Source organism: Sebastes fasciatus, chromosome 19 (genome assembly GCF_043250625.1).
Source record: "Sebastes fasciatus isolate fSebFas1 chromosome 19, fSebFas1.pri, whole genome shotgun sequence".
In the NCBI taxonomy this organism is placed as follows: Eukaryota; Metazoa; Chordata; class Actinopteri; order Perciformes; family Sebastidae; genus Sebastes; species Sebastes fasciatus.
The window spans coordinates 23,577,442-23,594,174 of NC_133813.1; the positions used below are offsets into that span (position 1 = coordinate 23,577,442).

The following is a 16,733-nucleotide window of genomic DNA, read 5'->3' on the forward strand; positions in this document are numbered from 1 at the left end:
AATAATAATTTAAAAAAATCCCTCTCCACCCTTGGAACTGCCCACCGTTGGCACAATCGTGTCATAAAAATACACTCAGTCCAAACACGCCCTCTGTGTATGCAGAACAAATTTCATTTGGAAGTGCAAATTTTATATTCTGGCAGTTTCATTTTACTATAAAAAGTATCCCAGCAGTTAATTTAGGCCTTATTGTGTTTGGACCGTGCAGTTGTGACGATGAAAGGACTGCGACGTGTCAGTGAAACAGGATTAGGGCTAGGGATTAACACCCTTTCCCTTTTTTCCCCTTATGCTGCATCTATTACAGTAATACCACAAATAGGGGAGACCGGGGTCGGTTGGCACAGTTGAGACGGAGCCTTTTTTAGCAAGTTAGAAAGAACTATGCCATTCACCATGCTCATACTCATCTAGACCCCCTTCACTTTCAACCTCAAAGTGGAGACCTTCTGACTAATCCTCACGTGATTCACAGTTTTGAAATATACAGCGTGGAAGTACTAAGTATTTTTGGATCTTTGTTATTTTTCTTCTACCATACTGTTTTTAGTTATGCCACATACAAATGACATATTGTTGGAAAGCTTATTTTCTGGTCTATCAGTTGATGCTAGTGTTAGCTGTTTTTGTTGGTAGCTAGCACAGGAGTCCAAAGTGTGTCTGCTGTCCCTGGGACGGTTGGGACAGTTTTGTTTATAGTTCCTACCTTGTTACAAATCAACAAAAAGCAACTGAATAACACCCACTGGGAAGTCACTGAATGAATGTTTACTCAAGTGGCAGCTAGTCATATAGTCATTTTACAAATGTTTTCTTTTTTTCAAAGAAATGTGTGAAACAAGTGACACTGTAAATATACAGTCACAAAATGTAATTTATTTGATTTGTGTACAACATGTGACATATGTATCAATTTCCGCTCCAGTCTTTTAAAAATAAAACTGCTTAGTTAGGTTTAGGAAAAGATCGCCTTGGTTAGGCTTATGCAACAAAACCACTTAGTTAGGTTGAGGAAAAGATTGTGGTTTGGGTTAAAATAATACAGGAAGTGCCGTAACTTAAGTATGGAAGTTACGGGGCAAATAAATCAACTTTATGGTTTCACACGGGACACGATCACCGGTCTCCTGGGTGAAAGACCTGTGCTGACCATCACGAAAAAAAATTTAATTCATGTCTTTGTGCACGAATCAATACATTAAATTTTGACTATTTCACGAACTGCTGTGCGACTGGGCTGAAATATAAGGTGTTCAAATTTAGACTGTAATTTTTTTAATTTAGATATTTGTTTTAGCCCAGAACAAGGTGTCCTAACTGACCTGGGGAGGCAGAATTTTGGGGAAATGCACTCCTTTATATTAAACAAAATTGTGTCTTTCACGTTCGGGTTGGGCTCTAAAAACCCTGTCACCTGTATCTGTTCAGGAATCCAACTATTTTCATTACTGTTCAAGTAGTCTGTGAGTAATGGAAGGTTATTTGTTGTCAATAAAACCTAAGTCTATATAATATGCATTTACCGTTGTAAAACCGGTTGCCAAAAAGTTGCACATGAAACCCCCTGCATGTTGGTTTACACATGTGAACGTTTTCCCTCAATGTATTCTGACATCACGTTTACCTCAGATGTGAATGTTGCAGTCCGTAGGTGCACTATTCTTTTCTTTTTTTGCACCCTCTATATAAATCTAATAACATGTGTTCCACATGTGAGCACACATAACACTGCTGATTTGAATGTTTATGATAAAGTGGATCTAGCCTGCACTTTATTGGAGGTGGTGGAGTTAGTATTTGTGTGGACAATAAGCCACGTCAGGGTGAGATTTATGCCTGATCAGAAGTGTTTTCTGTTAGTTTAGTTACTTTATTCGGACTAAATTGCGACTTTATTTTCTCAGAGAACACAGATATGTGGGACATGTTTTGAAAGTGAAAGTTTTGAACATGAGCAGAAATCTTGCTGAAACACATATAAGCTATTAAAGTCCGGGGGTTTGCAAATGATTTAAAATGAATTAATGTATCATTGAGTTGAATAGATACCACTTGCACATTTAAAGAGGTTACGTCCCCAAACACAAGACGCAAAAGAGGATGGAAGATTAAATCATGCCTATTTACAGCCTTACTGGATTATATCATTCATTATATTTTTTATATTTTGCTTAACATAAATGAAGACATTTCCACCATAAATTGATGGAGAAAAATTTACTAGAATGCAGGAAATTAAGTGTTTGACGCTCAAAATGTTCTGGGGGACACAGACCCAGATCCCTCGCTTAAAGCGTGTGTTGCGCTAATTCTTGTCTCATTTGTGGTCTGATAAAACAGTACATTCATCAAAACTGGTTTAATCTTAACTGGGATAAAAAACGATGCAATCTGGTTGCCATGGTTATGAATTACGCCTGACTATTAACCACACCCCCTTTCTTAATTAAACCTACGCCCTTGTGTAAAAACAAAGAGTCTGTATATATATATTATTTGTTCAATTTACATGTTCACAAATGAATATGGATATATAAAACCATAATTGTTAGTTCACATGACTTTTTATAAGGGAACTTATTCGTCAGGAGAAGTGAGAGCTTCGTGCTATAAACATGCCCAGACACTAAACACACAGGTTGAACAGACGGCAGTCGCTAGACGTGTTGGGATTTCCACGTGTTTATGTGGTTAGCGGGCTGCGGTGCCCCTCCTCCCTCTTTCTTTTACTCTTCGGTGGTCACCGGTGATTGATCACACGTCCGTTGTTACACTGACCTTCTGCAGACGCAAACGCTACAGCAGATAATTAACTGCTTGGCAATTAGCTGCTAAACAGGAAGGCATCCCCGACCTGACAGCCTGCGTCTCAACCGGACTGCTGACTGAATGTGTCATTGTCATGTGTGGACACCATGTTTCCTTTCTCCGTAAAGAAGTTTATTTGTGTTTGTGCTCGTTCCCACAGGAAGAGCCAAACAGAGCTGTCACTTTTCTCGAGTCAGCAGAATCATTTAACATTTGGGAGAAAAAGCCAAACAAAACATGTCATACATTAAACTTTTCCCCATTAAGAGAACGTGAGAATATATGTTTTTATCCCTGTGAAACTGGACATTTCCGATTACATTTGTCTGTAGCTGACAGACGAGCTGTAGGAAACCCTTTGTGTCTGATATCAAGTAGCACTTTCCAAGATATATGAAGTATTAGAGAGTGGACGCTGGCACGCCGCCAAAGGTGATTTGTTATGAACGTTACTGCACAAAACCTCGTAGCTCGATGAGTCATCAGCAGCTGTGTGTTTTTTACACATTGTCCCAGAATAGCTCTAATCTAGCTGTTCCCAATCGTAACTCTCTCCGCCAAATTGTTTGCTGTTCCTCATTTAAATGTTGGCAACATGTGGCCTCACTTTAAATAAAGTCCAAACGGCATTAAGTCAAATTAAGTTTCCTCAGATGCTGTTCCTCAGAAACACATTACTCACAGACAGATTTTTGATTATATGTAGACTCAGCAAAGATTTGTCTTTTTTTTTTCTTTTCGGCCAAAAGTGCATCATGTTTAGAAGTAAAGTCAAAAGCTCTTAATAGATTCATTTGACGGGACTAATTTGGCATTTGAGTGTCGAAGCTAAACAAGCCCCATCCTTTTTATGTCTTTCCCCTTCCCCATCGTGTACGACTTACAGAAATGCTCTGTGTTTAATTCTTTTTTTTTTCTTTTCGTTAAAGACAGGACTCAATAGGGGAATGGTAGAAGAATGGAGGGAAAGAAAAACGGAGGGAGGTGAGGAGGAGGGTTGTGAAAATTGCCGTTGGCTGCCACCCAGGGCCCAGTCTTTGTGGTAATGAAGGGTTAGAGGCAGCGTTATTGCTCCCAGATGCCGTGCGGCTTCTCTGCAGCCCTTTGATGCACGGCCCAAGTCACCAGGACTTTTCTATCAGACTCCCATCAACATACACACCACACACACACACACACACACACACACACACACACACACACTGAAAGACATGCAGCCTCTTAAAACAACATGGATGCCGTAAACGACTATCTTCTTGGTTTTGCCCACCAAGCTACTCAGATTTGTTTCAAAGTGTTAATTGGATACAGTTTGTGTAAGGTCCCCGTGTGTGTGTGTGTTTATACATACCGTAGCATGTGTGTGTGTGTCTGTGTATGTGTGTGTGTGTGTGTGAGGCCATATTTCATCCACATTTTGAATTAGCGTTTCAGTCTTTGAGACGTTTTTTTGGCCGGCGCGCAGCGTGGTGAAGTGCCTTTATGAATCCAGAAGTGAACTTCCTCTGGCTTTTCATAATGAGCCTGCTATTACTCACTAGCAAAATAAAACCATGGAAAGTACTTTGCTCACACACACTGCTCCAAAACACCACAGGTTAACTACCAAGTGCACTGCCACAGTGTGTGTTTGTGTGTGTGTAAAAAAAAATTTATGTAGAGGTTCAGACAAAAGGTTTCAAAGCCAGTATCCCAGGTTAAAGGGTCACGTCACCCACATTTTAAAAGAGACGTTTTCCAAACTAACTCTGGTGGTGTTTAGATATCAGCCTCTGGGATTTCTGCTGCCACTCCAATATAATAGAGGGGATATTAAGGAAATGGTACTCAAAAAACTCAGTGATAACCCACAGAGCTTGCTTGCTTTCCAAAGGAACTATTTCTTTGTTAAATAAATAAATAAATGACTCGATAAATAAATAAATATGCCATTAAATGTATGAAAAATAATATTAAAAGTAAATGTACACATTAATTAATTGACAAAATATGACATAAATTGATATTTCTGTTTTAATTTGCTTCTTTTTTCTATTTACTCTTCTATTTAATTTCCCATTTATTTATTATGATCTTTTAAATGCATTTATTTATTTTTGCCTTTATTTTAAATTGATTTTACATTTATTTATGAATTATTAAATTGTATGTATTTAAGTATTTATTACATTACATTATTCAAATAAATTATTTATTCATTTTTTATTTTGGCAGGTTCCATCCTCCATACCTCTCAAGCGTGGCTGTTATAAATAGACAAAATAGATTAATTGAGTATGAATTTATTAAACCCGTCTGACACAGTCCCTCCTAATAAGTAAGCAGGTTTGGCTTGTGGTGGGTACACTGTAACCTCAAGGCCAGCCACACCCAGAGCATCTTTTGTTACTGTGTTTTGTGTGTGTTTTAACTCATGGCAATGTGACATAAGCAAAGTCACGCTAACATACTGTACAGTCACACAGGACTGCTGCCACCGATAGTTTTCTCAACACAAGCACAGACACGACAGGCCGCTGTGGACAATAACAGTTTATTGTACGACTGATCACACACACGTTTAACACAAATATACAACTCTTTGGACTGTGCACCTCTGGTTGCCCAGGCTCTCCTGTCCAAGAGGTCCAGTCGCTTCCAACTCACAGTTCAACAAAAACCCTATTTTCCCTCCTCCAGACCACAGTACTGACAGTCAGCATGGCCGTCTCCTGTGTGTGTTTGTCTGACCAACAGTCCAGCACGCTACTGCATTTAAAGGGAGAGCATGATTAGACAACGTGCACCAGCTGTGCCAATCAACTCACCTGGTACTGCTCTCATGAGCCTCACCCACACACCTCTCTCTCTCCTGCAGCTGAATGCCAACCATGCCCACCACTATATACACTTAGCTAAACAGCTCTGCAATGAATCCTACCTTCATGAAGGTTAATATCTTAAGTTTCTGTAGAAACTCTTCAAGAGAGGTGTTTCTATTATTTTGTCCACCCCAGGGTAGGCTAATTACCAGTACCATCTCTCTGTATAACGCAATACAGTTCAACAGCAGCACAAACTGCAGCCTCCAAAATTATCATACAGTTGAATCAACACCTCTCTAAAACAGTTTCAACAAAAATATATTATATATAATAATATATAATATAAATATATATATATATATTATATAATATCTTATAACCTTCATGATTTATTGCAGGACTGTTGCTGTATTAGACTGCATTACTTTTAGCTCGGTGTACCTAATAAACTGGCATATGAGTGTATATTTTACTGTAGTTCACACCAACACATGAGAGGCAGTTTTGCCACCAATCTGTAACAAACAGGGAGGGAAGAACTGTCAGTTAATTACTAATTTCCATTTTAAAGTGGCAATCTCTAAGATTTTCATTTAAATAAATATCTGTTAAGGTAACACAATGGTGATTGAGCCTACTGATGAAAGTATTGCAATATTTATATATTTGCAGTATCATGAATGGGAGTCTGTGGTGACATTCCCGGAAAAAAACTGCTGTTGTATATACACAAAAAATTTAACAATACACACAATTCTGAAAATCTGAAGCTTATGTACATAGAAATATAGTGGCTTCGTCCGAAATCACATACTATGCACTACATACCCAATACGTGTACTATCGTTCTACATACTTTTGTGTGAATAAACCCTAGTATGTATCTTTTCGGATGCCCTGAGCAGTAATGTACGTCGTCACTTCCTGAGAGCCTCCTTGCTGGTTGGAGACGTGTAACCATGGTAACCCGTGCCAACCTCATGTGACCAAAACAACGGTTTCTGAGAATCAAAGTCTGAATTATTTTTTAAAAATACATTACGCCTAGCAAAGTGAAATCTTATACTTACAGTTAAATTGAAGCGTTATTGTTGCTACAGTCAACGTCTGTTATGAACATTGCCGTTACTACTGCATTGCATTGTGGGATATTTATGTTGCAGTAGTGTCCAGCATTGCATACTGTAATATTTCACTGGAAATAGTATGCAATTCACATACTATTGGTTTCATACTAAGGTTTCGGACATACTAAAATATCTCACATACTGTTTTAGTGTACTAAACCGCATTTCTGTTTATGCATTAACAAAAATACTCCAGACTGCTATACTCACCACAATTCCATTGTTTTCACTCAAATCAAAATTTGAAATCAACCAGGACTGAATCTTAAGGATTGCCACTTTAACATCCAGGCACTTTCGTTGCGATTCTGTTGCTAGGGCAACAGCTTTAGTCCAAGTTTATTTCCTGGAAGCCTACAAGGTGGCTGATCTGATTGCCAGAGATTGGGAGCTTGTGGTCTATCATGGAGGATGAGACCACGTGTGATCATCTCAAGCAGGAAGCCTGCAAGATGGCGGATTATATTACTAGAGAAAGGGGCAATCAGAAGACGTTAAAGAAGTCCAAGCTAGACCAGCAGACGTGTGAAAAGCTTGATGAGAACAGCTTCTGGTCTATCATGAACAATGAGGACATGCATGCTCATCTCAAGGAGGAAGCCTACAAGGTGGCCGACCTGATTGCCAGAGATTGGGGTCGTCAGAAGAAGCCCAAGTCCAAGGTAAACCAGCGAACTTGTGAAAACCTTGATGAGAACAGCTTCTGGTCTCTCATGGAGGATAAGGACGTGCATGCTCATCTCAAGCAGGAGGCCTACAAGGTGGCCGACCTGATTGCCCGAGAGTCGGGTAAGCTACGACTGTGTCTGTCGTCCAGTCCTGAAAAAAGCCTGGACCATATCTTAAAACTGCTTGGCTCTGATGACTGGCAAAAAAAAATGTATGGTTTAACATGTATTCAGGATCTGGCAAGGAACCATCCAGACGTATTGAAGACCACACTTCGTAGAGTCTGTGTTGGTGTCATGGAGGAGGTTAAAAACCCGCAATCTTCAGTTCCCTGCGCTGCTTTGGCCACCCTGGCTGAGATGTATGCTCACCTCCAGAGGACCATGGATGATATGGTGGAGGAAACAGGTAGCGTCCTGATACTAAAAGTGTCAGAGTCCAACAACGTCGTCCAGCAGCAGGCCAATCTGGCACTGGACACCATGGTTAAAAACTGCAGTCCCGGTCGCACCATGAATGCCCTGCTGAATGCAGGGCTGAGTCACCATAGCGCTGCAGTCAGGGAAAGCGCAGCTCGCCACCTCAGCCAGTTATGCGACATCCTTGGAGCCACACAGACCCTTTCCGGTGGCAAGGACTTCACCAAACACTTCCTTATTGCTTTGAGAAAAATATGTGTGGAAGCTTCAGGGGACGTGAGGCGCCACGGACATGTCATCGTCCAAAACATTTCCAACTGCGGTGCTTTCCAAGAGCAGTGGAAAGAGGCTGTCCCAGAAAAGGACAGATGCTCGCTGGAGGGACTCATGAAGGAGCTGAAAACAGATGAATGATAATTGCCAGTAAATGTCTTTCATGAATTAAATACAACAAACGAGACTTGAGTTAAGCACAGTATGTATTTAATGTTTTAAGGTATAGTACAATGTTAATTGCAAAGAGTCTGGTGACAACCACTTTGAGAATTAATCAGTGGGCTGCCTTGGGTTCTGAAAAGTGAAGCCAAAGCTGTAGTGCCTTAAACTTGCATTCTTTCTAACAGCCAGCAGGGGACGACTCCTCTGGTTGCAAAAAGAAGTCTGATTGTATAGAAGTCTATGAGAAAATGAGCCTACTTCTCACTTGATTTATTACCTCAGTAAACACTGTAAACATGAGTTTATGGTCTCAATCGCTAGTTTCAAGTCTTCTTCAATACAGCATGATGTTCATTTAGTGAATTATGGTCCCATTTAGAGTGAAACAAAGCAGGGTATGCTTTAGCGCTATCTTGTGATTTACAATTCGCTACCTCGGCGTTATCCGGTCTGAGAGTTGTCCGTGTTTTCGTCTTACAACTTTAACCCTTTCACAGTGTGTTTTCAGTTCATGAAAGTTAATTGTAACATTTCAACGTATCCTCATACAACGGCTCGTATCATATCTTACGAAAAGGTATTCCTCATTTTTAGTGTGTTTTCCTACAAATGTCCAGCGACAATTTCCGCTCCAGTCTTTTCAAAATAATCTTCCGTCTTCATAGGAAACAACTTGGTTTGGTTTAGGCCACAAAACTACTTAGTTAGGTTCAGGAAAGTGGTTACGTGACATTGGAAGTGGTTTAACTTAAGTACGGAAATTGCGTCACTAAAAATATTTAGTTAGGTTTAGGAAAAGGTTGTAGTTTGGTTCAAAATAACATCGGAAGTGGCGTAACTTAAGTAAGTTACATTACAAATAAATCAACATTGACTTCTGGTTTCATGCAGGACACAAACACAAGTCTCCTGGGTGAAAGTCTGGTGTTATTTATACTTATTCTCTACGCTCTTTATACGTCATTGTTCGCAATTACGTGGATTACATACGAAATAATTTTGTGGGATATATACCAATTACAGTGCATTACTTTACGAACAGTACATGAGAACAGCCTGAACATTTTGGTCTCCTAGAGATGTATTGTTCAGCATTCCATTGTGCTTAGCTCCACCCGCTCGTGTCACTTCTGGTTGCAAAAAACTAGGATGGCGACGGCCAAAATGCTGAACTCAAGGCTTCAAAACGGCAGTCCACAAACCAGTGGGTGACGTCACGGTGACTATGTCCACTTCTTATACACAGTCTATGACAGAGACACACACAAGTGTTTTAAATAGTGGGTATATGCACAAATGACCATGAACACACAAGACTTCATATTACACTTTCCATTGTGATTATTGCAAACAGAAGGGAAGTCTCCTGACAGCCCAGTAGTGGTTTAGCCATCACACATCCATACTTCACTGGCACTGTTTATATGTGTGTGTCTCTCTGTCTCCTGGAAGTTGATTCACAAAGGTTGGGTCTCATGCAAGTAAAATTGCTGCGGATAAAGGTCACATAAAGTGTGTGTGTGTGTGTGTGTGTATGTACTTCGTTCGCATGTATCTCATATAACTAATGCATGTCATGTGTGCATCTGTATGTTTGAGTTTATTTGCGTGCTTAACGTCGGAAATCTGCACGTTTGGCCGCTATTGCTGGCTGGCTTTTATGGGAGCATATGGGAAAGCACTCAACTCTCGACTTCCCTCAACACAACTACACACACATGAAAACACACACACACGCAAGATAATTGGCAGAGAGAAAACCTGATAATCTGTCAGAAGTGGGGGGGAAATGGGTTGCAATAGTACTCATACGTGCATGCCTTCTTAATTCTTGTTTATAGGTGCATCTAACCTAATTGGTTCTAACTTCTTTTTTTCTACTAATAATCAACCGTTGTCTTAATATTAGCTTGTTTTATCATATACTTTGCCGCTCTGTCTCTGCTTTAGTTCACTTTCTCTGTACTTTCCCCACATCGTGCACACACCAGCCCCCTCCTCCCTTTCCAACTCTCCTGACTGGATTTACTGGCCAGAGGAGAGGAAAATGTATGAATCAGTCCAAGGTTGCTCACTCCAAGGGAGAGGGAAAGCCAGAGAGCAAAGGAACAAGGGGAAAGAGAAGTAAAAAAAAAAAGAAGAAAAAAAGAAGAGAGAGCGAGAAAAGATGGAGAAATAGTGAACAAACTTAGAGACGGACGACGGGGACCTCTTCGCCCTATAAATGATGATGTCAGCAGTCTGGGGCGACTGCTTGTTTAGTTTTTTTTTTGTGTGTGTAGCGGACACCTGGGTGTACCGTCGCTGCCAAATGTGTGTGTGTGCGTGTGTGTGTCTGAGAGTTTTTACATGCATTTAGGGGATATGACCATTTGGCTGCACAGGTCATAAATCCTTTGATGAAGGAGTTTGGTCACACACACACACACACACAACCCCCTGTCTCCCTCTCTCTTTCACACACACACACACACACACACACTCTCACACACAAACACACACACACACACACACACACACACACTGGGTTGGGCAGGGCAGGCCCGTGGTTAGCCATCCAGATGGTTTTAAGGTTAGTTAGAGACTACGCTCAAAGGTGCTGTTTGCAACCAAAGCAGTGTGTGTATGTGTGTGTGTGTGTGTGTGTGTGTGTGTGTGTGTGTGTGTGTGTGTATGTTTAGTGTATGTTTAAACTCTCTCACCCTGTACTATTTTTGGCTTCTCTTTTTTTTTAAATACTAATTTTACTGTCGATAGTAAAACGTTCACACACACACGCAAACGCACCCCCAGTAAATAAACTTCATTTTGTAACAATAGACTTTGAGGAGTTAAACCACAACATGTGTGTGTGTGTTTATGTGTATGTGTGTGTAGATAGAGAAGCAGCGAGAGTGCTGGCATGTGTCAGACTGTAGCTGACTAACTTTGAGGTTCCCTGATTCATAAATAGTTGGATGTCTGGATATCATATGTTGTGTGCAGATTTACAAGTACAAGAGATTTCTACAGTAGAGCGCGGTTTCTCTCTCTCTCTCTGTATGTGTGTGTTTCTCATTTGTTGCTCACCCCCTCCTTTCATTTTCTTTTTTTTTTTTACTCTGCACAACTGTAATCAAAACCACAGACTTGAGGGCTGTGTGCGACTTTCCCATTCGTCTCTCTTGCCTTTTTCTTCTCTTTTTTTGCCATGCTGTTAAATTTAATATGCGAGCATTCACTCCTGATTTCCCCGAGCTCTTTTATCATCTCTCTTTTTTGTCTCTTTTAATGGAGTTCCTATCATTGTTTCTCTTAAAATATCAGGTATATTTATGAAGTAGTAAACTGATCAGCCCACAATGATTATAATGCAGCAATGACTTGTGCAGTGTCTCTTTTATTTCTCGTCTGTCAAGTGCAAAATACTGTAAATCTCTAAGACCGTTTTTACTCTTTAGCCAAATTCTTCACCCATGGAGCAAGTCGTTTCTTTCTTTCTCTCCCTCACGTTATTGTGCAACCAACCAGTGTGTTTCTCTTTCGCCTCCTGCAGGAGAAGGAGAAGAAGTACATGCTGCAGGTGGACAACCTGAAGCTGCGCGATGTGGAGAAAGGCTTCATGTCCAGCAAGTTCATCTTTGCCCTCTTCAACACTGAACAGAGGTGCTATTATACACACACACATCAATACACTGTAACAACCTGGCTCAGGTGGCCATAATAAAAAGGGAGATACACCATATGAACATTTAACAAAACCTTTATTTAACAAATTAAAGCAAATCAGACCAAACTAAAAGGTCAACTTAAGTAATGAAAGTATGGGGTGTGGATATCAGTAAAGTCAGTAGTGTGTGCTGTGGATGAGGGGGAGATGTGGGTGCAGGTGTTTTCAGTTGCTCTAATGATCACCTGCAGCGAGAACACAGACCGGTGAATCACCCAGCGAACTAGATGATACCACAGGGGTCATCACAACATACACACAGCAGATATACACATTATTGATCATATAACGCCAAGTTAAAAGTTCAAATAAAATATCTACCTGATTTCCATTCTTTTTTCAGACACACGCAACAAAGGTACAGAAACAAGCAACATGCTACATACAAGCACAATTAACTTACTTACTTACAAATGGAAAGAATCTAGTAGCATTAGCCTTATATTAGCTCTGTGGCCCACTTAGACAATCTCCTGATTGGAGACTTGAAGTTTAAAGTGTAAGGCAGTGATGGAAGAAGTATTCAGATCATTTACTTATTAAATAAAAATAATAATATCACACAATGAAAATACTCCATCACAAGTCCTATTTTTTTTTTTAAAGCACTTAAGTAGAAGTACAGAAGTGTTGGAAACAACATGTGCTTAAAGTAATAAAAGTACTATTTATTTTTTGTAAAAGTACTTCAGTATAAGTACAAAAGTATTGGCAACAAAATGTGCTTAAAGTAATAAAATTAAAAGCCAAATTTAAAAATAAAGTAATATTTTGAAAATTACTTCAGTAAAAGTACAGAAGTTTTGGTAAGAAAATGTGCTTGGAGTAATAAAAGTAAAACTACTAATGTAAAAAAAAAAATACTTAAGTAAAAGTACAGAAGTAGTGGCAACAAAATGTGCTTAAAGTCATAAAAGTGGAAGTACTAATTTTAAAGAAAAAAGTACATAAGTAAAACTACAGATGTATTGGCAACAAAATATGCTTAAAGTCATAAAAGTAAAAGTACTTTTTAAAAAAGTACTTAGGTAAAAGTACTGAAATATTGGTAACAAAATGTGCTTAATGTATAAATGTAAAAGTACTAATTAAAAAAAAGTACTCAAGTAAAAGCATCAGCGTTGGATATCATATATTTAATTGTTGGATTATTTTTTAAGCATTAACATGTAAGCAGTGAACATTGTAGTTTGCTGAGGAAAACACATTTGAACAGTTTTATATACTGTTGTGTAGTTTAATCTATAACATGATGGTAGTAAGAAGTAGAATATTTGCCTCTGGAATGTAGTGAAGTAGAAGTATAGAGAAGCCAAAAGGTGTCCCTCAGTAACTGAGTAAATGTAGTGAATGTGAGCATTGTGTGTCCACAGGAATGTGTATAAGGACTACCGTCAGCTGGAGCTCGCCTGTGAGACTCAGGAAGACATTGATGCTTGGAAGGCGTCCTTCCTCAGAGCTGGAGTTTATCCTGAACGGATCCAGGTAAGATTTGGTCAAAGTAGTTGTTTTATGCATACAGAATATACTGTATGCTAATGACTGGAAATATATATAGTAAATTGATATTTCTGCTTTAATGATTGGATTGATTGCAAGCAACACACAGCATGAAATCATATGCAAAAATACATTAACCTTGATTTTGTCTGAAACGTTTTTTACATGAGTTGTTGTGATGTTTATTTGGAGTCTATTTAAATGTCTTCATGTCTCTCATGTGATACTGTATCTGTCCTCTTTCAATGTCTGTTTTCCTCATTGCTGTTTGACCTTATAGGAGAAGGAAGGAAAGGTATGTCGTTTTGGTCTGCATTCATTTCTATATCATGTTTCACGCTAAAACAATTATTTAGGAACACTATGCGTCTACCATCTTCTTCATCTTTTTATCTTTTATGTTGTATCTACAGTCTTTGTTTCTCTAACTCTGTCTGGCTGAAACTAAAGTTAAACTCTGTGTCCTCTGTCCTCCCCTCCCTCATTTGTCTCCACAGAGTGACAGCGCTGATGAAAATGGCTCTGACAACATAATGCACAGCATGGACCCTCAGCTGGAGCGGCAGGTGGAGACCATTCGTAACCTGGTCGACTCCTACATGGCCATCGTCAACAAGACCGTCCGCGACTTGATGCCGAAGACCATCATGCACCTCATGATTAACAATGTGAGTTTTCAAACTGTCAGCTCTCTCAGATAATCTCTAAAACAGAACAGAAACGTTCATCACAAGCATTTCTCTTTTTTTTTGTCCCAGACTAAAGAGTTCATCAACGCCGATCTGCTGGCCCTGCTGTACTCGTGCGGCGACCAGAGCACGCTGATGGAGGAGTCTCAGGAGCAGGCCCAGCACCGTGACGAAATGCTGCGGATGTACCACGCCCTGCGGGAGGCCCTCAGCATCATAGGTGACATCAGCACATCCACCATTAGCACCACCATGCCGCCTCCCGTGGACGACTCCTGGCTGCAGGTGCAGCGGAGCGGCTCAGGAGGAAGGTAAGACACCATGAGAAGTTATTTTATCTGGATCACTAGTAACTATCAAGTAAAATATGAGCTTTGAGTATTATTATGACATTGGTTGTTTTATTTCTGTTAATGCAATGTGGTTTATGTCTCCTCCAGGTCTCCAGCCAGCAGTCCAACTCCAAACCGCAGGGCTCCACCGGCCCGCCCGGGCTCTCGTGGGCCTCCACCTGGCCCTCCTCCCGCCGGGGGACCCCCTGTCCCATCTCGCCCGGGGGCTTCACCGGACCCTTACGGTGGGCCGCCACCCACTGTTCCCTCCCGGCCTAACCGCGCACCCCCAAATGTGCCCAGGTGAGTGAAATCATGAGAGGCCTTTCCAACAAACAACTCTTCCTAAAGTAGGTTTAACAAGGACTCTAACATCCCAAACCATAGCTTATAATATTATGACAACCTGAAGTGTGGATACTCTCTGTTACTAAGGGGGATGTGAAGACACTGTAAATGAAAGTGGAGAGCTCTGGTTGTGATAAAGGATAGATGAATAGACGAATAGACTGATAGAGATCCCCAAATAGATGGATAGACAGTGATATAACTAATGATCAATGGGTTGTATACCTCCTTTTCTCTTGGTTTGGATACACATTTAAAGGGATAGTTTGGGTGCTTTGAAGTGGGGTTGTATGAAGTAGTTATGAATAGTCAGTGTAATACCTACAGTAGATGACCGTCAGCACGCCCCCAGCTTGGAGAAACAGACAAGAGTTACCGCACAGAAGCAGAGCAATTTACTGCTGTGGATGGGGGCAGCAGAAAAATTTATTTTAGCCACCTAAAAGAAAGGCCCACCTAAAAAAATAAATATCAGTTTAAGTGTACGCTATATTTAGAATATTTTCACTGCTTTACCTTGCCGTGAGAGAACCCTTTTCGACGGGGAACTGAAGCCGTTGTATCCATCTATGCTCTCGCCAAAGCCACCAGACTCCATTGAAAAAAACAGTAATTTTACCACCTGTTATTGTGTAACTTTGATTAGTTCGGATTCCCGAAAGTCACACAATAACTCAAACAAACTAACCGATCGCACAAACGGTAGACCAGCAACTCCTGTGTTCTGCAAAGTAAAATTACTGTTTTTCTCAATGGAGTCTGGTTGCTTTGGCGAGAGCATAGATAACGGCTTTGGCCCCCGTCAGAAACATAGACTCCATAGCTGTCTCACGGCAAGGTAAATTGGCAAAAATATTCTCATATATAGCCTACATTTAAACTGATACAGATTTTTTAGGTGGGCCTTTCATTTAGGTGGCTAAAATAAATGTTTCTGTCGTTGCCGTCCACAGCAGTACATTGCTTTGCTTCCGCTTCTCTAAACTGGGGGCGTGTTGACTGTCATCTACTCTAGGTAATACACCGACTATGGATAAGTACCTCATACAACCCCACTTCAAATCACCCAAACTATCCCCTTTAACATGTTGGTACCTTTCTGCCATCACTTTGAACTTTCCACACGCTGTCAACCATCACCAATAATATCTAACACTCCACCACTCATCGCTTACTCCCACCTCACCACTGTCCTCGTCTGAATAGTTAAGAAACGTGTGCCTTTCTTTAAGAAATGTCAGCGACTGGAATGAGCATTAGAGGGGTTTTTCTTTTTTCTGTTCTCCATTTTCTGCCTTGTGCTTGCCTGTGTTCGTGAGCTATAGCTAACTTTTTTTTTTATCCTGGACCTATCTCATTGTCAGAGTAGCAGCTTGCCTCTTTTAAAGTAGGAGACACTAACGTTGCTGAGCAAAGCTCTCACTGCCTCAAATATTAGACGGAGGAGGATCTCAAAATCCTCACAAAATCCTCAGTGGTGAACTTGTGTATTCGGGTCTGTCCCAAAGTGAGAGCTGAGCACATGTGACTTTGGTCATTTCCTGCACTGTAACTGTTTGCACTTCCTTTTCTCTCCTCCTCCTCCTCCTCCTCCTCCTCCTCCTCTTCATCCCTCTTTTCCTCACCACACCTCTGTCCCACACATGACTATGGTTCCTTTTACAGAATCACTATCACTGACCAATGAGGACTAACGTTTCTGGTACGTTGGGTACTGTCCGCCATCATCATCATCATCATCATCATCACTATCATGACCACTTCTTTCTCTTCCTCTCAGGAGGCATCCCTTTCACTGCATGCCATTTTTCTTTTTCCTCACTTTTCTTTTCTCTTCTCAGAGCGCTGCATGCAGGCAAACACACACCCAGCTCAGAGGGCGTGTGT

The 16,733-nt window shown here is 40.5% G+C and overlaps 1 protein-coding gene across 10 annotated transcripts in view; it reads left to right on the plus strand.

The window, feature by feature from the left end:
- The window catches only part of dnm1a (dynamin 1a), a 68,343-nt gene that overhangs the window by 47,579 nt on the left and 4,031 nt on the right, over positions 1-16,733 (plus strand). For 5 of the 10 annotated variants that reach the window (XM_074618539.1, XM_074618544.1, XM_074618537.1 and 2 more), the window contains 5 exons: positions 11,804-11,913; positions 13,351-13,462; positions 13,975-14,145; positions 14,236-14,477; positions 14,607-14,801. In XM_074618539.1, the coding sequence (XP_074474640.1) occupies positions 11,804-11,913; positions 13,351-13,462; positions 13,975-14,145; positions 14,236-14,477; positions 14,607-14,801 (830 nt within the window). Of the gene's footprint in view, positions 1-11,803; positions 11,914-13,350; positions 13,463-13,974; positions 14,146-14,235; positions 14,478-14,606; positions 14,806-16,511; positions 16,549-16,733 lie in introns of those variants that run through there. The other 5 variants (XM_074618545.1, XM_074618540.1, XM_074618541.1 and 2 more) reach the window with 2 other exon arrangements.